The sequence below is a fragment of the Benincasa hispida genome, chromosome 1, assembly GCF_027475165.1.
Source record: "Benincasa hispida cultivar pf3 chromosome 1, pf3_genome.v1.1, whole genome shotgun sequence".
NCBI lineage: Eukaryota > Viridiplantae > Streptophyta > Magnoliopsida > Cucurbitales > Cucurbitaceae > Benincasa > Benincasa hispida.
Genome location: NC_143478.1, coordinates 32,426,732 through 32,454,114, shown reverse-complemented (window position 1 = coordinate 32,454,114; position 27,383 = coordinate 32,426,732). Strand labels below are relative to the sequence as shown.

The following is a 27,383-nucleotide window of genomic DNA, read 5'->3' as shown; positions in this document are numbered from 1 at the left end:
TCATGAAACATATAAATCATAGTTCTTTTTCTATTCCATGGTACTTAATGTAAATCTTATTTACATCAATCCTCCACTAAATGTATCTTATACATCATACCGATTATATCATATATAATCAAAAGACCTCTTGTAAATTTGAACATTTCAAATCAACACCAAGAACTGATCCTCAACAAAATCTAAGCTACCAAGAAGACCTCATGGACCTGTAGATCCGAAGCTCCAACGGTATGTAAACAACTTATTAAACTCTTTAGTCACGGGATCCACCATTCGTTAACTACCAGGCACTCCATTAAAGACCGATAGCTGAACCCTCCTCTTTACAGATATATTATGTGTCCATCTTAACCAATCAGCAGTGCGACAACCCTTCACAGATCGCTCGTAAGTATAGCTAGGCCAATAACTGTTATGCCCCTGTAGTTACATCTGTCTCCTTAAGTACCACTGATCCCTCTAATGAACATAAGTCATAATCCTACTATGATTGAGTCTTCTCTTCCAAAAAGGAATCAGCCCTTAAGAGAGCAATCTCTCTACTTATCCTTGCTTCGCGAAAGGAGTGAATTCCATCTTGTGGATTGAGTTCCCAGCTCCCAGATCAGACAAGTACCTAAAAAGGTAGGCATGTTGAGTTGGCAATCTGGCCGTTCTTACCTATACTAATCAAAGGACCACCCTCAAAGGCAGAAGTTCCCAAAACACTTAGGATTGAGGTCGTATCACTTATGGTCATTTAAGTGAGATGCAAGTCTCTAGTATCAACAATGTTATATACAGAGTCTAGTCATCTCGTGGTCGAGGCCTTATATAAACTCTTTGTATAGGACACCCCTACTCCATGTCTCCACATGAATGGTCAGGATCAACCATCTGTAGTAGTTTACAACACTTGCAAACCTCTACAAAGCGGGTCGTATCCATAGTGTCACCAGGATCAGGTATCCCACCTTAATCCTTATACTACAGACCGATTTAGGTTATCACTTAAGGCATGATCCACTTGTATATCACATATACATGCTTAAGATCACATAAGATAACCAAGGAGTTTTGTTTATTGGATATGAGTAAATGCCAGAATTAAATAACACTTATTTTATTCATTGAACAATGTGTATCTTTACAAAACAACGAGATTCCGAGAGAATTAGGACACCAATCCCAACAAGTAGAATGGTGTATAAGAAAGGAGAAATCAAACCTTGTTGGAAATGGTTCGATCTAAGATGAGCTACATTCACTTACCTGATTTGTTCTGGGGTTATGCAGTTTAGACTACAGCCTATATTTTGAATTATGTTCCACCTAGGATTATTTTTTAAACACCTTTGGAATTATGGAATGAACATAAAACAAGTTTACTCCATTTCAGGATCTAGGGTTGCTTAGCACATATGCTTGAGGTTAATCCTAAGAAATTGGAACCTCGTTCAAAATTGTGCCTATTTCTAGGCTATCTTAAAGGAACGAGAGGTGATTACTTCTACAATCCTAAAGATAATGAAGTGTTTACATCGACAAATGATACAATTTTAGAAAATGACCACATCAAGAAGCAAAAATCGCGTAATAAAATAGTATTGGATGAGATTTCCAATGAAACTATAAAACCTTTAACAAGAGTTGTTGAAGAGCCAAATATATCAATAAAAGTTGTTGATGTTGGTTCAAGTAGTAGGTCACATCCACCTCAACCATTGAAAAAGCCTCGACGTAGCAGGAGGGTTACGAACTCGCTTGTTCGTTATAAGGGTTTAACAGAAACCCTAACTATCATATTTGATGGCGACGTTGAGGATCCATTGTCCAATAAATAGGCACTGGGGATATAGATAAAGATGAATGAATTAAAGCTATGGATCTCGTAATGGAGTCTATGTTCTTCAATTCAATCTGAGATCTTGTGGACCATCCTGATGGGATAAAACTATTGGTTACAAATGGATCTACAAGAGAAAAAAAGGTGCAAACCTTCATGGTTAGACTAGTGGCAAAAGGTTATACTCAGGTTGAGGGAGTTAATTATGTGGATACTTTCTCACCTGTTGCCATGTTAAATTCTGTCAGGATACTCCTGTCTATTACTGCATATTATGATTATGAGATTCGAAAAATGGATATCAAGACTACCTTTTTGAATGGCAATATTGAGGGGACCATCTTCATGCAACAAGCAGGGGGATTCGTAACTCAAGGTTAAGAGCAAAAGGTTTGCAAGCTCAATTAGTCCATTTATGGAATAAAACAAGCTTCTCAATCTTGGAATATAAGGTTTGATACTGTGACCAAATCTTATGGCTTTCATCAAAATGTTGATGAACCTTGTGTATACAATAAAATGATTGACAGTTCAATGGCTTTCTTAGTGTAATACGTAGGCGATATCCTACTTATTGGAATGTTATAGGTCTACTGACTAACATAAAAAAGTGGCTGGCAGCCCAGTTCCAACTGAAATATTTGGGAAAGGTGCAATTTGTTCTGGGCATTAAGATCTTTAGGGATCATACAAAAAATTGTTTGCCTTGTCTTAGACATCAAACATTGACAAGATGTTTGTCAAGTATACAAGGCAAAACTCTAAAAGAGGCATGCTACTTTTTAGGCATAGAGTTGTCTTGTCTATGGAACAGTGTCCTAAGACACCTCATGAAATTAAGAAGATGAGATGAATCCTTTACGCATCGGCTGTTGACAGCCTAATGAATGCAATGTTATGTACTAGACCTGACATTTGCTATGCAATGGGGATAACCAATAGATATCAATCTAATACACGATTAGATCACTGGATAGTCATTAAATCTATCCTCGAGTATCTTAAAAGAATAAAAGACTGAAGGATCTGGTGAAGATCTTTGAGCGAAAACGGAATTGGTCCCAAATCCCAATTATTTTAGAATTTACAATTTTACAGAATCAATACAGTGCATTATGTATTCAATATAAAATACAACATGCTTATAAACAAATAAGAAAGGAGAAAAAAGAACAAGGAGCGAAGAGACTTACCCTTGAAGATCTAATCTTCACGTTTTTCCTTTTCTTTAAAAAAAAAATCACAAACTCAAAACCCTAATTTATCCAAAATGGTCACCACCAATTGGTTTCCTCTGTATTATCTAGGATGAGAACCCAGGAGTTTTAGAGGCTCTATCTTTTTGGAGGAAAAAGGGAATTGAGAGAGAGATGAGAAGAGAGAATAAGAGGTTTGAGATTTTTTTTCAGAAAAAAATTCTGAAATCCTCTCTCTGTCAAATGAAGAAGAAGATGATGGTCACTCCCAACCACCCACATAAGACGTGGATTGAGAGAGAATAGAAGAAGGAAGTTATTTCCCTACCTTAATTTCAAAATTAAAATTTTAAAAAAAAAATATCAAATATAACATATAACCTATGGTTTAATATTGTATCATATACAATATAACCTATAGTTTCAAGTCTCTCACCAATGACATTTAAAATAAATCTCATTTATACTAAATTTAATTATATGAATCCAATTCACATAATTAATATTTGAATTTTCATTTCAAATAAACTTTATATTATGATGCATCATCATTATAGTAATTAAATCATATATAATTAAATTAAATTAATTATATAACATATAATTAATTCCCTCAATTAATTTGAACAATTCGAATTAATCCAAAATCGATTCTCATTTAATCCTTGTTGAGCTACAGAGGGAACCTCATGGATCTGTAATTTGAAGCTTCAATGGTACTTGAATAATTAATTCAACTCCTTTAATTAAATTATTCAACATCCATTAATTGTCGGGCACTCCACTAAAGACCGATAGTTACACTCTTCGCACTACAGATATATTCCTATGTCCATTGGATATAATCAGTCAACAATGCGATGACCCTTCACAAATTGCTCGTAAGTACAATTGGACCAAAATTACCATTTTGCTCCTGAAGTTACATCTAACTCCTTAAGTACTACCGATCTCTCTAATAAATAATAAACCATAGTCCAACTATGACCAAACCTCTCTTAGGCCAGGAGATGGTGTGGCGCCACAATGTTCAAGCCTCGTAATCACCCTTAAAAGGGAGCAATTTATCTACTTTCCCTGACGTGAGGGAAGGACTGAATTTCATCTTATGTAGCTATGTTCCCAACTCTTCAATCAGACGAATCCCCATAATGGTATAATTGTTGAGTCGGCGATTTGGCCACTCTCACCCATACAAATCAAAGGACTGCCTTCATAAGCATGAGTTCACAACTCACTCAACATTCAAGTCATGTCCCTTATGGTCATCCTGGTGAAATGTGAGTCGCTATTATGAACGGTGTTATATAATGAGACTAATCATTTTGTGGTCCGGTCTTATATAAACTCCTTTGTATAGAATACTCCCGCTAACATGTCTCTACATGAGTGATCGGGATCAAATCATTTGTAGCACTTTACAACAATTGTAACATATATAAATCGGATCGTACTCATAGTGTCACTAGGATAAGGTATCCGACTTTATCCATCTACTACAGACCATTTAAGTCATTACTTAAACATGATCCACCTGTATGTCTCCACATACATGTTTAAGCTACAGAAGATAACCTTAGATATTAGTTTATTAGTTTGTGGGTTTAATGCTACTAAATGTCAAATAAAACATCTCGTATTTTATTAAATAAATAAAATATTTGTACAATACAATTACAAACTAAAGAACCCTACAAGATTTAGGGAATCAACCCCAACAATCTCCCACTTGTCCTAAAACTAGTGGGATGTTTAATATACGAGTCATACTGATATACATGTACACAAAACAATAAACTAAGGCATAAAACGCCCCTAGTAAAAAATATCCCACTTGCCCTAGATTAAATGTGGCATGTCTCGTATACCCATACTCTGTTGGTAACCCTCAAACACCTTGTCGTGAGAGCCTTTGTAAAGGATCAGTAACGTCATGCTTCAAAGCTATTTGACGTCCCCTCGATGCACAATCTCTCAGATGAGATGATACTTTCACTCTATATACTTCCCATGCTTGTGACTCCGATGCTCTCAGGAATTAGCCACAATACCACTATTTATCATAATAAAGGGTGATGTGTTTTGACATGTCTGGAACCACTTTCAGATCAGTCAGAAATTTTCTAAGCCACACAACTTCCTTAGCAGCTTCACAAGCTGCTACGTACTCAGCCTCCATGGTAGAGTCAGCAATGCACCTCTACTTGATGCTCCTCCAAACTATTACTCCTTCGTTAAAAGTAAACCCTAATCCTCATGTAGATTTCATAAAATTCTTGTCAATCTAGAAATAAGAGTCAATGTATCCTGTAAGAATCAAATCCTTAGAACCATACGCAAGCATGTAGTCCCTCGTTCTCTATAGATACTTGAGGATGTTCTTAACGGCGCTCCAATGATCAAATCTTGAATTAGACTGATATCTATCGACTATCCCTACATCATAATAAATGTCAAGTCTTGTACATAACATCGAATACATCAGGCTTCCAGCAGCTGATGCATAGGGGATTCGTCTCATTTCAAAGGTGTCTTAGGACATTGTTCCTTAGACAATATAACTCCATGTTTGAAAAGTAGTAAACCCTTCTTGAAGTTCTGCATCGAGAATTTGACAAGCATCTTATCAATATACGATGCTTGAGATAGGACAAGCATTTTGTTCTTTCGATCTCTAAAAATTTGAATGTCCAAAGCAAACTACGTCTCTTCCAAATCTTTCATTTGAAATTGGGTCACTAACCAATTATTAATTTTAGTCAATAGACCTTCATCATTTCTAATGAGCAGGATATTGTCTACATACAACACTAGAAAAACTACTGAACTTTTGATGATTCTCTTGTAAACACAAGCTCATCAATATTTTGATCAAAGCCATAAAATTTAATCGCAATATCAAATCTTATATTCTAATATCGAAAAGATTGCTTCAATCCATAGATGGACCGATTAAGCTTGTAAAACTTTTACTCTTGACCTTGGGTTATGAATCCTTCAAGCTACTCCATATAAATGGTCTCCTCAAGGTTGCCATTTTGGAAGGCAGTCTTGATATCCATTTGCCAGATCTCATAATCATAATATGAGGCAATGGACAAGAGCATCTGGATAGACTTCAACATGACAACAAGTGATAAAGTCTCCTCATAGTCGATTCCCTCAACTTAGGTATAGCCCTTTGCCATAAGTATAGTTTTGATTGCAATTTCCCATCAGCATCTTGTTTTCTCTTGTAGATCCATTTTAAATCTATAGGTTTTACCCCATTAGGTTGATCTATAAGATCTCAAATAGAATTGAAGTATATAGACTCCATTTCGAGATCCATAGCTTTGATCCACTCATCTTTGTCAATATCTTCAATTGCCTTCTTGTAAGACAATGGATCCTTAAAATCTATGCAGCTACCATGGCTAGGATTTTTGTTAAACCAGTGGACAGATGGGTTTGCAACCCTCCCATTACGTCGAGGTTCCCTCAACACTTGAGGTGGATATGACCTACTAGATGAACCAACTTCAACAACTCTTGTTGAGGTGTTGGGTTCTTCAACAACTCTTGTTGAAGGTTCAATAGTTTCCTTGGAAAGTTCATTCAACATAATCTTACTGCGGGGCTTATGATCCCTTATGTGGTCCATTTCTAGAAATGTATCGTTTGTCAACAAAAACACTTTATTTTCTTTAGGATCGTAGAAGTAACCACTTTTTGTTCCTTTAGGGTAACCTACAAATAGGAACAATTTTGAACGAGGTTCCAGTTTCTTAGCATTTGCCTCAAGCACATGTACTAAGCAACCCCAAATCTTGAAATGGCGTAAACTACCTATATGATCATTCCATAATTCCAAAGGTATTCTCGTAACACACTTGGATGGAACATAATTCAAAATATAAGTTGCAGTCTGTATTGCATAACCCTAAAACTAGTAAGGTAAGGAAGTATAACTCATCATGAACTGAACGATGTACAACAGGGTTCGATTTCTCCTTGCTGATACACTATTCTGCTGAGGTGTACCAGGCGCTGAGAGTTGGGATACAATTCCACGTTCTATCAAATAGTTTTGGAATGTAAGATCCAAAAACTCTCCAACTCGATCAGATCGAAATATTTTAATTTTTTTAATGCATTTTCAACGTCAGTCTTAAACTCTTTAAACTTTTCAAAAGCTTCAGACTTCTGTTGCATTAAATACACATACTCATATCTTGAATAATCATCAGTAAAAATGATGAAATATTCAAACTCTCCTCTTGGTCTATCATTCATCGGACCATAGAGGTCTGAATGTACAAACTCTAAGGGTTCTTTGGCCCTATGACCTTTTCTAGAAAAAGATCTTTTAGTCATTTTTCCTTCAAGGCATGACTCACAAATAGGTAAAGAATTTTTTTTCTAACTCGCTTAGAAGTCCATTCTTAACTAATCTCTCAATCCTTTTGAGATTGATGTGTTCTAATCTTAGGCGCCAAAGACGGACATTTTATTTAGGAGAAATTTTAAGTTTTCTTATTTTGAGTTATCGCAGTTTTAAACATTTCAATGTTTAGGAGGGCTTTAGTTACTAGCACAAACAAATTATTTTCAAGATTAGCACAACAAATTAATACTCCATTCTTATAAACAAATACTTTATTTACTTGAAAATTTAGAGAAATCAGGATCCTTTTTAAGTCTGGAATCACATATACATTATATAATAAAATATAAGATTTTTGTAAGCAGAGTTGAAGCCTTTCCACTACTATAGCTAAGACGATGTGCCCAGTTCCAACATGCATCGTCGTCTCCCTAGCTTTTAGTTGCCGCCAGAAGCTAATTCCTTGGAATGAAGAACAAACATGGCTAATGGCGCCTGAATCAATTACCAGGCTAAATCATCATTCTCCATTAAACAAGTCTCTAATATAAGTAAATTAAATTTACCTTGCTTGTCCTTCTTCTTTTCTATCAAGTATTTGGGATAATTCTTCTTCCAGTGTCCCTCATGGTTGCAATGGAAATAAATTCTCTTTGCAACCTTGGCCTTCTTGCCCTTTCGGGTAGAAGCTGGTGGGTTAGCTTTCCCCTTTCCACCTTTTTTCTTCTTCCACTTTTTGGTGTCGAAAGAAGAAGATACAGGCTTAGTCTCAGAGGTCAAACCTCTGTAGAACTTCTTGGAGGATGAAGCAACATCTACCTCACCCTTTTGTTCCTTAGATTTCATCAAGGATTGAAATGTCTGAAGCTAATTAAGCAAGGTGGTCAGGTTGTAGTCAATCCTGTTGATAACAGCATTGCTACGGAACTGTAAGAAACTTTCAGGGAAAGATTCCAAAATGAAGCTAACATGATTGGCCTCGTCAGTGACAAACCCATTCATCTTCACTGCGTTGAAGTGGACCATCATGTTGAGAACATGTTCTCTAACAGATGCCCTCTCTTGCATAGGGGTATTGAAGATGTGTGTTAAAACATCATGCCTGAGTTGTGCGGAAAATTGTCCAAACATCCCCCACAAGGACTCCATGATCTCACGGGCAGCGATCATGGGCTCATACTTCTTGGCCAAAACTTCAAAAAGGCTCGTCAAGTTATACGCTCGAGTTTTTTCATTTTCCCTTATCCAAAGGCCATATGTCTCTCAAACGTTTCGAGTGGCGTCTCGAGCTGGTATTAGAGGATAATCCTCCATAAGGACGAATCCAAAGTCATCGATTATTAAAATTATCTTCATTGTCTTTTTCCATGTTGTATACTTTTTGTCAGTAAGTTTCTCGGCAGCGAGTAAATTTAGTGTCGCGGAAGTCATGATTTAATTTGTTCAAACCATACAATTTATTTATATTAATAATCTATGCATTAACCCGTTTTCAAAAACCATCAAATTTGGCAAAATAATCTAATATACCCTAAGTGACATCTATTTTTCAATGATGTTTTAGTGAGACAGAACAAATGTCATCGTAGGGTGATCAGGTGCACCTTCACTGAAATGAGACTATCTCAACCGATAAACAAAAAAAACTCCTGTAACTATCAATCACCATCGTTCGGTCTATTTCTTGTAAGTGTAACCCCTTATTTTAGATTTTAGAGTTCACCCCAATAAGCCAATTGTAGAGAAAAATCGATCGGTGCAAAAACTAAAACAACCTTGTCCATTTCTGGAATTTGAAGTAAAGAATCATTCAAATGTCATCCGTAGAGGGACACAAGCAAAGGTGCCTCGAGGCTGAGCATGAAACTTCACTATAAACTAACGAGAGAGATCGTGAGATGTGTTGATACACGTCCCACTCCCACTTACTATAAACACTCTCTCCATTCACCTTGATATTGACCTATGTGGGATTTTTACTATATGGCATACATTATGACATATATAAAATTAAAAAAAAAAAGAAAAATCATACAACAAATGCATAATTTAAAACAATTATTGGACCAAGATTGGACTGCTAAACTATTAATTAAATTAATATAACACTTATATTAATTTAATTAATAAAAAATCACTATATATTACATAATTAAAGTTCAATCAACCGAGATTGGACTCCTAAACTATTAATTAAATTAATATAACACTTATATTAATTTAATTAATAACAAAAACTATATATTAAATAATTAAAGTTCAATCGATTCAAAATAAGCGAACCAAACCGCTCAGCACCCAAACCAGCCACGAACCAATCGAACCGAATATGAACCAGTAGAGCAATGAACCAAACCGTGCATAACCAGTTTGTTATTTTTGTCTTGCAGCATTGCAACGTTGTGACCTATCGTTGCAACGCTACAGATAGAACACTTCGTTAGAGTAGGGCACAACGTTGCAACATTACTGTACAATAGCAATGTCCTTCGATTCTTCTCCGATTTTGACCACATTTTCTACAGATTTTCACTGGAACATACACGAACGACTCACAAACAGTCAATCACAGATTCGATAATAATAATTATGCCCAAAACACGGGTCCTTACAAATCATATTTGTAAAAATTAAAAGTTGTAAAGACTAAAATTCAATCTCGTAAACATCCAAAATTGTAATATACGGAATGCAAAAACCACCATGAATCTATAAAATTAATTTTGGGAAAAAATTGGAAAAAATTAGGAACAAAACCTGGCTCTGATACTAATTGAAGGAACTGATGAAGGTCCAATGCGGAAGTGGGGATCGGTCTCAAATTCCAATTTTTACATAACAAGAATTTTACAGAAATAAACATAAAAGATTATGCATTAGATCAAAATTACAGCATGCCTTTAAAATTGAGAAAAGAGAAGATAGAAAAAACTAACTCTTGAAGATCCGATCTTCTTCGTGTGAATCCTTTTCTCCAAAATTGTCATAAACTACAATGATCTGGAAACCCTAATTGGCTACCACCAATCAGAACCTCCCATATTCTCTGTAGGGGAAGAGAGTCTGGAAACCCTAAGGGAGCAATTTATCTACTTTTTCCAACATCGAGGAAGGAGTGCATTTTGTCTTATGTAGTTGTGTTCCCAATTCCCCAATTAGATGAATCCCCAAAATGTTAGGCTTATTAAGCTGGCGATCTGGCCACTCTCACCTATACAAATTAAAAGACTGACTTCATAGGTAGGAGTTCACAACTCACTCAAGATTCAGGTCATGTCACCTATGTTCATCCTGGTGAAATGTAAGTCTCTATTATGAACGATGTTATGTAATGAGACTAGTCATTTCATGGTCTGATCTTATACAATCTCCATTGTATAGAATAGCCCACCTCACATTTCTCCACATGAATGATCAGGATCAGATCATTTCTGGCACATTACAACAATTGTAAAATCTACAAAGTGAGCTGAATTCCAGCCTTATCCATCTACTATAGACCATTTAAGTTATCACTTAAACATGATTCATCTATATGTCTCTCTACATACATGTTTAAGCTACAGATGATAACCTTAAATGTTAGTTTATTGGTTTGTGAGTTTAATGCTACTAAATTTCAAATAAAAATTTTTATATTTTATTAAATAAACAAAATGTTTGTACAATATAATTACAAACTATAGAACCCTACAAGATTTAGGGTATATATATATATATATATATAATATTTTTAATTTAATTTTGATTTTAAAATTAAAGGGAGGGAAATAAATCTCTTCTCCTTAATTCTCTCTCAGTTTGTTGTGGGAAATGTGGCAATTTTTGACGTGATCATATTCAACATAGAAGATTTGATTATAGAGGCTCTGGCTATGTAGTCTGAAGATAAATCTCCCTGGAAAAGATTTTTTTTTCCTCTCCAAAAACCTCTCCCTCTCTTTCAAAAAATTAACATAAAGCCCACTGTGGATTCCCAATTAAAAGAGAATACCTCGGTAATCTTGTGGTGGTGCCCAACAAATTATTCTGTATTGCTGTGATTTTTGGGTATTTGTGATCGTGGTTGTTCGTAACTGATCGAGGAGGATTATCATGAAGATCTTGGTTCTTCAAGGGTAAGTGTATATTTTCTAACCCTAAATTCTCCTTTAGTAGCATGCTGTAAAATTTTTATTGATATGTATAATTTTCCTTGTTCTGTAAATTTTGATTTTCGTGAATATAAAATTTGGGAACAATCCTCCTTCTACTATGGACCTCAAGGTTCCTTCAGCTGGAACCTCATGCAGATGAAAGAAGAAGTCGACTGAGAGAGAGGTTCATGAGAGAGAGTTTGTTGCGCGGGTTGGAGGGAGGGAGAGAGATTTGATCATTTTTCTTTTCTTTTCCTTTTTTTTTTAACTTTTAACTTAAAAAAAAAAAAAAAAAAAAAAAAAAAAAAAAAAAAAACCTAATGTGTGTGTGTGTGTAGATATATATAGATAGATAGATAGATATAGATATATATACATGGGTGGAGCCACATAGGAGCCAGAAGTGGCACATGCCTCCCCTCAATTCATTTGTCTTTGTATTTTTAATATAAATTATAAAGTAATATATATAAAACAGTTCAAGTTGAGTAACAAAAATTGTTTTGGCTTATTGGCGTATAGTGTTGTTTGGTTGGTAGTAGATAAGAGTTTGACTCTTGTAAAGCCCAACTTAAAATAATAAAGGGACAAACATTTTATTTCAAACTTTTGTATGTGTTTTTACCCAAATTTTCATCTCTAATGGGCTTTTAAAGCCCAATTCATGTAAAGAATAATAAAGGAAATTAGGTCAAACAATGTGACATTTAGAATATTATAATGTGCCATTTTTTAATAAATAATCAAAAAATATTTTTTTTTATCAACAACAAGACGACAGTTTATAGACTTTTTTCCTTCTTTTCGAAATTCACTTTTCAATCTCAAGAACGTTCAATTAAAAAGATCTCGTTCATTTTTTGCACATAATAACCCTTAAGGGAGCAATTTATCTACTTTTTCCAACATCGAGGAAGGAGTGCATTTTGTCTTATGTAGTTGTGTTCCCAATTCCCCAATTAGATGAATCCCCAAAATGTTAGGCTTATTAAGCTGGCGATCTGGCCACTCTCACCTATACAAATTAAAAGACTGGCTTCATAGGTAGGAGTTCACAACTCACTCAAGATTCAGGTCATGTCACCTATGTGAAAAGTCAATTTTTAAAGGATGCTGCATTTTATTTATGTTGTTATCTATTCAAACCAGAACTAAGTGAAAAGTCAGAATCGATTTCAAAACATGAAAACTTGTAGAGGACAATTGTAATGTAACAAATTAGTTAATATAGGAAGTTATGAATATATTTTTACACTCATTTATAGATTTTTATTATTATTATTTTTTTTTTTTTGTTAGACTTGTACATTTAGTGCCTCTATATAAAATTATTGGCTCCCTCTATTTATATATATATTTATATAACTCTTAAATCCAAATTCTAATTGGATTTCAATTAAATACACACACATATATTTTTTCTTTTCCCTCTTAAATTCTAAATTCAATTTAGATTCCTTCCAGAATTCTGAATCTCCCAATTATCAAGTTTCCAACTAATTTCAAATTTCTTATCAACTCCAATTAAATCCATAATAACTTCAAATTAACAATTTATCTCCTCCCAAATAATCAAATTTCGCTCCAATAAATAAATTAACGCTCAAATAATTCAAGAAAGTTCGGGATATCACAAATATACTAGTAAAATTGACTAAATTCCATTTAAGTAAATTTAACCGAAGCTCCCTAATAGAAATCCTAGTCTCAATTAATATGAACTTTTCAAATTCAATTTAAAACTTCATGATTTTCAAATAAACACAGCTATCTACTAGAGATGTCCACAAGGCGGAGTAGAGACGTGAAAGCCTTCCCCGTCCCCGCCCCCTATTGTTGAGGTTGATGCCCTAAACTCTCGTAGGGTTTTGTAGTTTGTAAACACCAGCATGAACAAACGTTTGTGATGTAATAATATGAGATATTTTCTTCACTATTACCTATGAAATATAAGATATTTTCTTCACTGTTGTCTATGAAATATGAGATATTTTATTTGCTTTTACCACAAACCAATAAACTAAGATCCCTAGTTGTCGTTGTAACTTAAGCAGGCATGTAGAGACATACAAGTGAATCGTGCCTTAAGTGATAACCTAAATGATCTGTAGTATACAAATATAGGAGGAAAACCTTATCCTGGTGACATTATGGATACCAGTGTTGTGACGTGCTATGGATGATCTGATCCTGATCATTCATGTGGAGACATACGAGCACGAGTGTCCTATACAAAGAAGTTTGTATAAGACCGGACCATGAAGTGTTTAGTCTCGTTATGTAACGTCGTTCATGACAGAGACTTTCATTTCACTAGGATGACCATAGGTAACATGATCTTAATCCTGAGTGAGTTGGGAACTCCTGCCTTTGAGGGTGGTCCTTTGATTTGCATAGGTGCGAGTGGCCAGATTGCCGAATCAAACCTCTCACTTGAGGATTCATCTGATTAGGGAGTTGGGAACTTTGCTACACAAGATGGAATTCACTCCTTCCCCGAAGCAAGGGTAAGTAGATAGATTGCTCCTTTAAGGGTTGATTCCTAGGCTTGAATGATGTAGTGCCACATACCTTCTTATAGCCCGAAAGGTGTCCACTTGTAGAAGGACTATGACGTATTGTTCATTAGAGTGATCAGTGGTACTTAAGAAGTTAGATGTAACTACAGGGGCAAAACAGTAAATTGGCCCAGCTGTACTTACAAGCATTTGTAAAGGGTTATCGTACTGTTGACTGTTTATATCCGATGGACACAGAAATATATCTTTGGTGAGAAGAGTGCAACTATCGATTTTTAGTGGAATGTCCGACAGTTAACGGATGGTAGATCTCGTGACTAAAGAGTTTTGTCGGCTATTCACGTACCGTTAGAGTTTTAAGCTACAGGTCCATAAGGTCCCCTTTGTAGCTCAATGGATTCAAGTTGAGAATCAGTTTTTAGGTCAATTTGAAGTGTTTAAATTGACAAAAAGGTATTTGATTATATATGATATGATTAAATCAGTTCAATTATATATGATATAATTGATATGATGTATGAGATACATTAAATGGATAAATATGATTTATATCAAGTAAAGGAGAAAAGGACTATGGTTTAAATGTTACATATTATGTGATATTAAAACTATAGGTTATAAATATGATATAATAAGTTAGTTATTATATTTATTTATAATTAAAACAATTAAACGATAATTGTAGGTGATTTCTCCTTTAATTGTGCGTGAAGTGGAAGGTTATGTTCAGTTTTCATAACTGAAGGATAAAATGAAAAATGTTTTCATTTTTGTCAGTGCATTGCTTGATTAAATGCATGAGCAATCGTTTAGCTAATGAGAGACTGTATGATAGACTTCTAAGTGAGGGACTAAACGATCGTGTAAGCGCCTTTGACTAAACGATTGTATAAAGTTTTACTAAATGATCGCGTGCCTTAGAGAGATTCTCTAAACGATTGTGTAAACGATCAAGCCTGTTTTCCTAAACGATCGTGTACCTGCTGAGTTTTACTAAACAATCAAGCACAAAATCTATACGATAGACAGTTTACTCTCCCACTTGCTTGGTCGTATAGTTCAATTGTTGTTTCCTCCAACCCTCTACCAAATCCAAAAGAGCCCACACCTCCTAGATTTTCACTTCGAGAATACCGAGGTTTTCGAGTGGTGGTGTCTAAGAGGTTACTTGTTCATGGAGAAGTTTATTCATGATTACTGGACAATTGGATAGACGATATGGGCGAGAACGAGATTTTGCTGTCCAAGTTCTTCACGAGAGCGAGAGATCTGTAGCGGAAAAATTCTTCAAAGGTATGTCTCTCGTTCCTTTTATATTTATTTTCTATAGCATGTCATAATTTGTTAGAAGATGCATAATTGGTTTGTATGTTTGTGAATGCTTTTAGTTCTGTCACAATGAATTTGGATCGATCGTGCTTCCGCTCATGGGTTCTCTTTGATAAGAGTTCCTTCACCTATTTCAATCTTCATCCCTACAAAATTCTATGCGGGAATTGGGGCGTGAAATCCCTGCGAGGAATTCAGGGGGGTCGGGTTTCCATGGGAAAAAATTTCCCATTTGTATTTGTTTTAATTTATTCATTTTTTAAAATTTCATTCTCAATCTTATAAATTTTTATGTTAAATTGGTCATTTTCAATACATTTAAATAAACACTATAAAATTTCTTAATAAAATAATAATATTTTATATGCAAAGCTATGATTAAAATATCTAATCCTATACTTTAAAAAATATATATATTATAAGTTTAAACTTTTCACTTAAATATTACAATGTTTAGGTCTTAAGAGTAATAAAGTCTTGAGTATTAAAAAATATATACATGAAGTATAAAAATATTGAGATAAAAATTTAAAAATAATTGTTGAAGCATTTTAAAACAAACTGATTAAAACTAATTAAAATAAATTCACAATGTATAAAAATATTATAAACTCACTGTGAAATCATAGAATGTGAGTATATATGTATATTTATTTAATTACAACGAAATATACATATATAAAGAATATATATATATATATATATACTATATATGAGAAAAATATATATTATTTTTCTCTCGGGCGAGGACGGGTCGAAGTCAGAGATGGAGAATACTGTTTAGTCAACGAAAAGAAATTTCTCCTTGCTCCCTCCCCTATTCCCTGTCTAATTGGGGATTTTCCATCTTTTTGGGAGCAGGTCCCCATGGGACCTTGTCTCCATGAGGTAAATGGACATTTTTACCATCTATCACATATATAAATCACAAATGAACTTAATGTTCAATATGTCTTAGTGTATATATCTTAAAACAAAAAGTCTTCATAAAAAGTTAAAGATATATATTACAATATATATCGAAAAACCACCCTATATATTAAAAATGAATAATCACAAATAAACTTAATGTTCATTATATATTAGTGTGTATATCATAAAACAGAAAGTCTCGAAATATCATAGTATATATTGGAAACGTGTATATATAAAAAAAAAACCACCCTATATATCGAAAACAAAAAATCATCATATGACAGTATATATAAAAAAAACCACCATATGATAGTGTTTATCATAGTATATACAAAAAAAAAAAAAAAAAAAAAAAAAAAAACCCTATATATCGTTTTTTATCGTTATCATCAAGAACCCCACAACGTCGAATCATCTCGTGTCGGATTTGCTTGCTGCTGAAAAAATCATCTAGCGTCGAATCTCCATACCCACACTGGAAAAATCACCATGTGCCAGAAGATCATCACCGTGTCGTCGATTCGTCCCACGTCGTCCGTCTTCCGTTGCTAATCGCCTGCAACTCACATTGTTGAGAAGGAGACAAGGGAGGGAGGAGGAAGAAAAGGGAAATGAAAGAGTTTCAACGTTTTTTGCTTTTTAAAAAAAGAACATTAATTGGCGTGAAGCCTTAAGTCTATGCATGGGGAGAGAGAATCAAAAGTTTACATGCATACATATATACGTATGTACGTACATACATACATACATATATACATAAACACATACATTCACATGCATACATATATACGTACGTATGTACATACATACATACATATATACATAAACACATACATTCACATGCATATATATATATATATATATATATATATATATATTGTGTGTGTGGCTAAGGTTTAAATTGTAAATAGTCACTGACGTTAGTAGAAAAATAAAGTCCAATCAACCTTTTTTGTATAAAAAAAAAGTGAATGTTCAAGACATTAATGTAATATAGCCTAAGGCCTTTTATGTAGAAAGCCCTATAAATAGTATTAGAAAGAGTAGAGAGAGATAATCTCCCTAGTTTGACTTGAGGTGTACATGGGTTGGGGTGGGTTGATTTTTTGGACCAACAAAAAAATTCGTATTGGTTGGGTTGGCTAATCGAATGACCCAAATAAGGTCCCCAATTCAACCACTAAAATTCATGTTGGATTGAGTTGTCGGGTTATTTTTTTTATTTTTTTTATTACATTTTTTTTATTGACATAAAATACTTAATGTTGTGTAAACATATACTCATAATTAAAATTTCATAAAACTTAAATATTAAATATCAAAATCTAAGATATCTATTAAAACTTTATACAAACATCATAAAAATATACGATTTATAATATCTATAAGTTATATATATATATACATACATACATACATACATACATACATATACATACATACATACATGTATCTATTTAATAATATTAGATTGAACACCCCCTAAGTTTGACAATGGTTATGGCAGCCCAATATAAAATGACATCATCATACAGAAACGATTCGTTGCTTACCAGGCCCAATAAGCCCATAATTTGCTCTCCTCTCTCTTTTGAAGAGACTTTTCTCTGCCTTTTTTTATTTATTTATTTATTTAACAACTTTTCTCTACTTCTTTTTCTTACTTGTAAATATATATAATGTCTTAATTTGATATTTTTCATAAACTTTCTTTATCTTTTTCACTTTCGTTCATTCATTTTCAAATATTGTACATTAATTCCTAAATTTTACACTTTTTATATATATATATATATTTTTTTTTTTTCTTTAGAACTTTTACATGTTATGTTTTGATATCTAAATTTTACATAAAGATCCATTTTTGTATTCAATCTTTGATTAGTCATTTAAGTTGAAAGAGAAAAGGAGAGTGAGACTACTTGAATGAATGTCTGTAATTGAAATGTATTAAATAATTTAGGAAAGAAAAGAACAGATTAGGAACGGGGTAGACGAAATTAAATACATAGACAAAAGGAATAGAGTTTGAAGGCCCCCAAATGCTCAAAGGTCAAAACTTTTGTAGAAGGGAAAAAAACAAAAGAAAAACAAAAACAAAAACAAAAACCTTGGACTCCACACAACAACAAAAGCTACAAAAGCAAACAAAAGGGACAAAAGAGAGGCTATGGTCAAATACAAAGCTTGCCGCTCTTCCCTATTTATTTCTCACTTTTTCAGATTTCCCTTTAGCCCTTAAAAGCAAAATTCCCTCTTTCTCAAATACATATGTTGATATCAATGCGGAAAAAAAGAAAAACCTTAATACTATCACCAAAATACAAATAATAAACCAACTCAACTCAAATGATATAAAATATGTACCATCAACCTTGAAATTAGAAGTTGATTTTATTCTCTTCTTATACCGTAAAAAAACGAACAAGTTAGAAAATGACATATTTCACTAAATATTTCATATCGTCGAGGGTTGTCCTAAGTAGACCTACAATCTGTGAGTGGGACCAAGTTAAGAAAAACTAAGAGGCGACATGGAAAATCGTGCATCCCAAAAGTGAAAAGTCAAACTCTCAAAAGGAATTACACAAATAAAAAAATAATCGAGCCAAAGCACGATTGACACTCTACAACCTCAAGGGTCGCAACTACCCTGACGTCATCGGCATTACACGTAACCACAAACGGGTGTTAGGAGAATGATATTATAAATAGCCCCGTTTGACTACCACAAAAGGGGAAGAATGTAAACACCAAATGGGAACTCTAACTTTACTCTCTATTTTTTTACGTGGAACTATACATTCCATGTACTAACATAAACATCGTTGGTACCACGTTGGTGCGAGTACTCTCATGCAAGTTAGAGCGAAAGACAAGACTAGACCAGAGAAGTATACGGATAGCATATGGAGGCCCGCATGTAATGCAAGTTTCCCACCCCGACAATTATAATAATATCAAGACATTCAAATAAATATAAATGAAAGTTTTAATATGCAATTTTAATCCTGTTCTAATCTTAGTTGCGTTTAGATTTGAGTTTCACTATGAACTTTGAAATTTTAAGTTTATTTTGCTTTATCTTTTAAACATTTTATTTTACATTATTGTAAGCTTTACATACAAAAATATTTTTGTCTTGCCTCCGTTTTTTTAATGAAATATAAACAAGAAAATGTGATGTAGAGTCGTAGACACACCTTTTGATCATTTACCTGATAAACGAAAATATTTGAATAAACAAGTGTATAAAGTCACAACATATTAAGTTATCACATATATTAAGTTAAATGTTAGGTTTCAAGGTAAATTTTGGTTATAGTAAACTATTGAGAAATTTTGGGAACAAGTTAGTGATTAAAAAAAAAACTAAGTTAAAACACCAATTTTCTCTTTGCAGAATAAAATTTTCAATCTTAGCCTTTATGCTCAATTTTAATCAATGTATTTTGAATAAATCTTAAATCTAGTTTCTATTGCTAGTTGATTTCTCCAAAAAGCTTTCGATACAAAATATTATTATTATTTTTTAACATATTTCAATAAAAAATAATAATAATAATTTCAATGGACTAAATTCAAGATTTATTGAAGCTTTCTCTATTAAACTGTTCTCGAAAAGTGATGAGGACACTAAGAATGTGTCAACCTTGTTGAAATGTTCCGATGAGTCTATTGATCCCTCTTTTTGTTAAAAAAAAAAAAAAAAGATTTATTGAAGGTACAATTTTCATAATTGGAAATTTAAAAATAGATAAACAAAATTGAAAAAAATTAAAGTACATAAACCAAATTGATAATTTGACCAAGAAAAAAAATATTTAAAAGTCAGAAAATTTAAAACATAATCTACGAAAATGTCGAGATAGAAATGAACTAAATTAAATGAAACAATCCTAGTCTTAAAAATCAATGAAAACTAATAATAATATTCTATTGACATCACAAAGCACTCAACCGTCTGAAACTCCTTCTCACGCTAGAAACATCTCTTCCATCGCGAAATAGTCAAAAACCCTAATGCGAAGTTCATTTCAATGGATTATTTCAAAATCGCAGCAAGAGTCATTATAATATCGTAGTACTGGAAGGGCACAACACGACATCCATTAGACAATTGTTGACTTTAAAAAACAGCAATTGAAGTGAATATTGCGTCAGAGCTCTAACTATTTTACGATGGAAGGGACGTCCCTAACGTGATAGCCTTCTATGACGTCAACAAAAGATTAATTTTCGTTAGTTTTAAAAAAGTTGGATTCATTCTTTAGTAGCATCTTCTAAATTAAATCATCGCTACAAAAATCACATTAGTAAACGCACTAAAATTAGTTTTTTTTTTTTTTTTTTTTTTTTTTAAGAATAAAAAACTTTTACCTGCCCTCCTTTCATTATTCATCCATAATCTCAAAGCCTATAATTTCTTTACTAGGCTTTTTTTCACATTCATTTCAAATTCTTTTTTCCTTTTACTCTTTTCTCTCTCTCCTCTTTTTGGAAGTTTCTCTTTTAACAGTTCTCAACGCTTTGGTTTTCAAAGACGTCCCTTTAACTCTATATCAACAACCATATAAGTATAGCTTCAACTTTTTCTTTTTTATTTCTTCTTTTTTTTTTTCTTTTTTTTTTTTCCCTTCCTTTTCACTTTGCCCTCATTCTCTTTCCTTTAAATGCTCTTTTTCTTTTTCTTTTTCTTTTTTCTCCCTCTTTTTCACCACCTTCAAATACTATGCCCACATGTATGCCTTTTTTTTCACTACCTTTGAATATTATACTTTCATTGCATACTTTTTTTAAAAGAAAAAGAAAAAGACAAGGCTTTCTCTATAAATAAATAAAACTTTGTTCTACTTTTGCGTTAATTGAGTTAAGATTTTGAGATAAAAGTGCATTAGAATAATGTCCTTTTGCGTTTACCCTATTTGAAAAATAAGAAAATTTGGTATACGGTTTCTTTCTTAAATCTGACATAATAAATACTAATAAATAATGATTTTGATTGACTCCCATAGTTGGTTAGAATGCGAGAATTTCATATTGACTAAAAAAATAGAAAATTGACTAAGAATCCAAGAACGGAAAAAATGTATGTGTTATAACATTGTGATAATATATATTTTTCCACATAAGGCGATTGAATTAGAATTTATTCACTCAAAAGTGAGAGATAAATTTATTGCTTTTAATTCAAAAATTATAGTTTCAATAAATGATACAATAATTACACATCGTTGTCAATTTAAGATATGTTCCTATTTCAATTTTAATTATTTGAAGTGGTATTAGTTTATATATATTGAAATAAGAATTATTGTTTATTGTTTGTGGTTGTTTTCTAGAAAAAAAATAAAGATATTTTTTTAGTATAATAGTTTTTTTTTAAAAAAAAAAAAATCTTTTTTAGTACAATAATCTAAATATAGAGAAATTGTGGATAAATGAATTATATTAGGTTAAAGGGTAAAAGCGACATAATAAGGAAAAATAGGCCACTGGGCCAAAAGAGCTATAACAAACGGACAAAACGCTATACCCTGGAAAAGAGAGAAGCTGACAAATAAGGGAAAATCAAGTCTAGAGGTAATTAGACTTGGTCGGTCTTGGCCCAATCGAGGTTGAGCCCTCTAGGTGGTGCACTCCGGTCACAGGCTAGGCCCACTAAGCCTTCAAGAGTACAGCCAATGTTGCCCAAAGTCAGCCCGAGCCGCTTGGCCTTAGTTAATGTCTAGCTCACTTTCTTCACTCGAGTCAAAATCCTAAAGAGAAGGAAATCGAAGAAGATTCGGGAGAGAAATCCTAAAGAGAAAAGGGATACACCACAGCCTAAAGAGGAAGGAGACAAGTAAAGCAAGTGAATTATCCGCTTGGAACACTAATTAACTATGAATCTCTAAACCTTCTAATTTAGGCATCAGAATATGTGTAATCTACATCGGAATAGTATGCAGTTTTTTTTTTTTTTTTTTTTTTTTATACACAAGTGAGCTCTCTTTCTTGAAATACAAATTTATCATTATATCTACGGTGAAGTCAGTCAAATCTTCCTAGCCAAATTTTGGTATCAACCAATCATTTTAGTCAAATAGAGTACATTAGAAGTTGTAAAATTTATATTAAAGAAGGTGGTAAGGTCTAAGCTTTAATTATTCAAAAAGTTTATTTTGTTTCCATCTTTATTTCCTTTTAATTTATTTTCCACTTATCTGGTGCCACATGTCAACTGTATCATCTAGGGTCACGTGAGTAGGGAGCGCGTGAAGGGTTATTTTTACAAATGAAGAAATACGGAATATTGCAAAAAAAGACTTGGGCTAAGTTGGCCAAGTCCTATTTTTGCAGTCTGACCACCAAAGCTTTCCCAGCTTTTGCATTTTTCCCTATGTCCATATGATAGTCAAGTCAAATTCATATCTAAAGAAAAGAAATGTATATTTATTTCCTATTACTTTTATAACATATGTAGGGTGCAAGTACCAATTTAATGTATTTATACAAAGCATACAGAATTATAACTTATGAATGAAAAAAAAAAAAAAAAAAAAAAAAAAAAAAAAAATTTGGATTGAGCAAAGTTCAATAATCTACTGCCAAAATGACTTATAACTCAACAAACATCAAGCATGTATTATGGATCTCAAGGTCAGATATTCAATCCCTCACTCCACATATTGTATATATATATACATGCAAGTAACAAACACATTGTCATCTCCTGACGATTAAAAGATTTGTGACTCGAATCTACTATCCCAAATTCTAACTTTATTAATAAAAAAAATATATGTTGTCTTCAAAAATATGATAGATGGAGAGTAGATACATGTTTTCTAAATTACTTTTCATATATCAATTTATGTTCCTAAATTTTAGGAGTTGTATCACGATAATGATGATATCAATTTAAACATTCAACTTTTGTAAATATTTCTATTTAGATAAACGTTGTATGAGACTTAAAGAAAACTTTGCTTAGATTAACTTTTTAAGTGTTTAAACACTTTTTTTTTAATTAAAAAATTATTATTTTTAAGTACAGTTAGAAAGCCAATCTAAACACATCTTTAATTTTATAAATTAAATTCTTAAATTTTCATAAACAAATCAATTTAGACGTTCATTTAAAATTCCTTTGAAAATCCAACGTGCATAAACTTTGGTTGTAAATATTGTTACTTCGAAAATTGAAGAAATCAATGTATATGAAATGATGGCTTGACAATTTATAAAGGCAATATAATAAATAGTCTACTAAATTAACTCATCTTTGAGAATTTAAAATTTTGATTGATATAATTATATATCAATCATAATATTTTTCTGAACAAAATGTGAGGAGAGTGTAAATTGATATCTTTGTAAAACTTCAAAATTGAGGCTGCATTTACCAATTCATGATGAAAATTGGCGTAATCGAAATGGAATTCTATTGATAGATCAATGTAATTGATCGTATTCGCAAACGTAATTGAATTATTTTTTATCGCGTTTATCCAAAATTATGGATTTGATTAAATTTACTGTTACTGTTATGGTTACCTTTACTTCTAAGGGTTAAATCGTAACCGTAACGGTAATGGTAATAGTAGATGCGTCAAAATTCATATTTTTTTTTCTTTGAAACAATAACAATAATGTAACCATAATCATAACTATAATGGTAATGAAAGTTGATATGATGTAATTTTCGGACTAATCAGATTGATCATCCTCTGCTCGTCAATCGATTTGCGTTTTTTGTTCAGATTTGGACGTGAGCCCCCTATATAAATACACAAGTAAATAATACCAAATATAATTAAATGGAGCTCATTTTTTAAACTACCAATAATTTATTACCATTCGGGGTAAAGGTGACCTTAAATAAATTAAATTATTAGATGATATTTTAATTGATATAATTTCTAAATTGATGTTAAAACCTCGAAAAAAAAAAAAAAAAAAAAAAACACGTTCTGTCGAGTCAAAAGAGAGGCATGGTGAGGAATCCAAATTCAGCGTTAACAGCTGAGAGAGTCAGAAGTACACTTTCATCGAGGTTTTTCCTTTGTTCTCCTTTTATCATTGAAGCAAAAATAATATGAAATTTCATATTTGTACTTTTCTTGTTATATTTCCATATAAAATTACTTTATATATATATATATATAAATTCTGTACTATTCAGTAGTGAAAAAGTAACCTCTTATGGCTAAACTAAGCATTTTTTTTTCAATAAATCATAAATTTAATCATTCAAATTGGCCATAATAATAGTATTTACTAAAAGTAATTGTAGAAAAAAATTCCAAATTTATATACAGCGGAAATTTGAAAATATGCATCTCAAACAATTATTTGATATAAAATCCACAGCTAAAGTTCTGATTTTTTTTCCAATAATTTTTCGAATAAATGTAATACTTTCATTTAAAAGAAATACGATACCAAAGAATTGTATTGCAATTTACAATTAAATCAAATAGATGAAAATTTGGGGGAAAAAAAAAGAGTTTTGTGTTATGTTATTTTCAGGGTCTGGCACGTGTTGGCCCGGCCCCCCTTCCTCCACACGCAGCAGCTCTATAAAACCCTCTCTAAACCCCAACCTGCTCATTTGTCTTTCTCCCGATCCTCTCTCCGCCATGGAAGCTCTCGACTTCGTGAAGCTCCATAATCTCTACTCTCATTTCTCTTCCATTGTCGAAACTGCATATCCTCTCATTCGTTCTCATTTCTATGGCGACGATCAAGATGAGGATTCATTCTTCGATTTGGATTTCATCTCTCCTCCTCCTTCAGAAACCTGTAAATCTCCCGACGAGAACAATCTCACACACTCAGGCCAAAACGAACTCTGTTTTTCTCAACGGAATCTTCTTCTCTCCCAATCCGATCTAATCTCCAAACTGAAAATCCTTCCGATTGAACTCAGTTCCAAGCCAGAGTCTCCGGTTTCAGTTTCGATTCTCAAATCCGCTCCTAGACTCTCGATTTCATTGTTCAAGAAGCCAAAGTTAATGGCGAAACAGAAGACGGAGGAAAAAGAACCGCCGTCTCTCAAATTACACAGCACAGAAAGCAAACGATTCGCCTTCAAACTGAACAGAGTTAACAGTTCAAGAAATAATAATCGGATTGACGCATCTGAGCGTCAATCGAAGAGATTCTCCGGAGAAGGAATGCAGAAGTATTTAAAATTAATCAAACCTTTGTATGTGAAAGTTTCGAGGAAACAAAACTACAGATCGTCGCCAGTATCTTCGCCGTCGACAACAACGACGGCGACTTCGATTGATGAGAAACAGAGGAATATTGCGATAGGGATTCGAGTGGTTTGTAGGCGTTTAGGGAAGAGTAAATCGTCATCATCAGCAACTGGAATGGCTGTATCACCAACGAATCGACGAGACGATTCGCTTTTGCAGCAAGACGACGGGATTGAGAGCGCCATTTTGCATTGCAAAAGATCGTTCAGCGCAACCAGAGGCAAGATCCAAATCCAAAAGCAAAATAATCTTAACGTTAACGTTTATTTTCTCTGTTAATGCCCTAATTTGATTTTGAAAATCTCTAGCATCTAACAATCATTTCAATGGAAATTTCAGATGATATTGATGGAACTTGTGACGATAATCTATTCGGTGCTGGCGATTTGCAGAATCAGAAAACGGGAAAAGATTCTTTCTCGGAAGCCAAACAAGACGAACAACATTGAAGAAAGCGAGAGCGAGAGAGACTTTTTGGGTTTTGATGTAAAAAGATGGAAAAAAAAAAAGAAAAAAAAAGAAAAAGCAAACTGAATTAGGCAGTGCAGGACAGTTTTCGTTTTTTTTTTTTTCCCTTAGAAAATGATAAACAGTAACTCGGTGAGTTTGGTAGTGGCTGACTCGCTCGGAGGTGTATTTAGTAAATAATAGTTAAATGATGATTGTTTGTAACGTATGTGATGAAACATTTCCATTATTTTCTTTTTATGTTCCATATGATTTCCTCATCATTTCCAAATTCCAATATATTTACATTTCATTAAGCCACTATGCCACTTTTTTAATATAATATATACATACATATGCTTATATACTAATCATCTAAAAAAATAACATGACTCTAATAGTCAAAGTATTATAACTTTGGTTAAAGGATTTATAGCTTCAATCACCGCTATGTTACCCCACGTTCCACCCATAAAAAGTACCACAAGAAATCAATCAATAGTTGTCCTCTCTCTAAAATGAGGGATAAAAAAGAAACAGGAAAGAAATCTTTCCAAATTCAAGAAAGCCTCGAAAAAGATGACAAATATGTTAAATTATGAGTAATTTTGTTTTCTTCTATAAATTTTACAAAATTGATAATATGATCAAAATTAGCAAGGAGAAGAGCTACATGGAAAAATCACCTCACCAAAATTCTCAAAGGTTAGACAACTTCGCTCGAATCCACTCTTGCTGTTGAATTATATGTATATGTAATAGTTATATTGTACTAACCTCTTTGAGTAATTATTTATTCAACATCTCTATTTTTTTTTTCCTTCTTTTCAAATATCTCATTTTAAAAAATTTGCAAATTCTCAAATAGTCTCAACATGAAAGAAGAGTTAATAAAGTTTTAAGGTTAAATCAAATATAGTTTGATTGACATACGAGTGTTAGTAACTATAAAGTTTGTAGTTTAAATTTCTATATCCCTAATTGTATTAAAAAACTAATAATGTTTTAAATTTTATGTGTTAGTTGATATATGAATTTTTTAAAAAATATATGTGGAATAATTTAATAGCCCTATAAGTTACAAAATTTAGAAATTTATTATCACAATTTAAAATGTAATAGTCTATTAAATACTATTTATATTAGTTCAAGAACATAACTAACATAATTTATTGATAAAGTTCAAAGGAATATTTTAAAATTTCAGACATCTAATAAATTAAAAAATCTAAAGACTTAAGTTTATGATTTAATTTAAGCAATTAAAAAAAGAAGAAGTAGAAGAAATACAATCCCTTATAGTAGAGAATAAAAGGAAAATAAGTTGGTCAAAAAATCAAATGATTTTTTTGTGCATTAATTGTTTTGTGGATAATCTTTTGGACTTTTCCTCACAAAT

General features: G+C 32.6%; 1 protein-coding gene across 1 annotated transcript; it reads left to right on the top strand.

Moving 5' to 3' along the window:
• Positions 1-24,878: 24,878 nt before the first annotated feature.
• Positions 24,879-26,252, top strand: MAKR5 (membrane-associated kinase regulator). Its single transcript, XM_039047071.2, has 2 exons — positions 24,879-25,757; positions 25,877-26,252. Exons 1-2 carry the CDS (start codon positions 24,914-24,916, stop codon positions 25,984-25,986), a joined length of 954 nt encoding a protein of 317 aa, XP_038902999.1. The 5' UTR covers positions 24,879-24,913; the 3' UTR covers positions 25,987-26,252.
• Positions 26,253-27,383: the final 1,131 nt, after the last annotated feature.

Coding starts and splice junctions, on each gene's coding strand:
- MAKR5 (XM_039047071.2), top strand. CDS start 24,914: ATGGAAGCTCTCGACTTCGTGAAGCTCCATAATCTCTACTCTCATTTC. Junction 25,758..25,876: donor ATCGTTCAGCGCAACCAGAG/GCAAGATCCAAA, acceptor TGGAAATTTCAG/ATGATATTGATGGAACTTGT.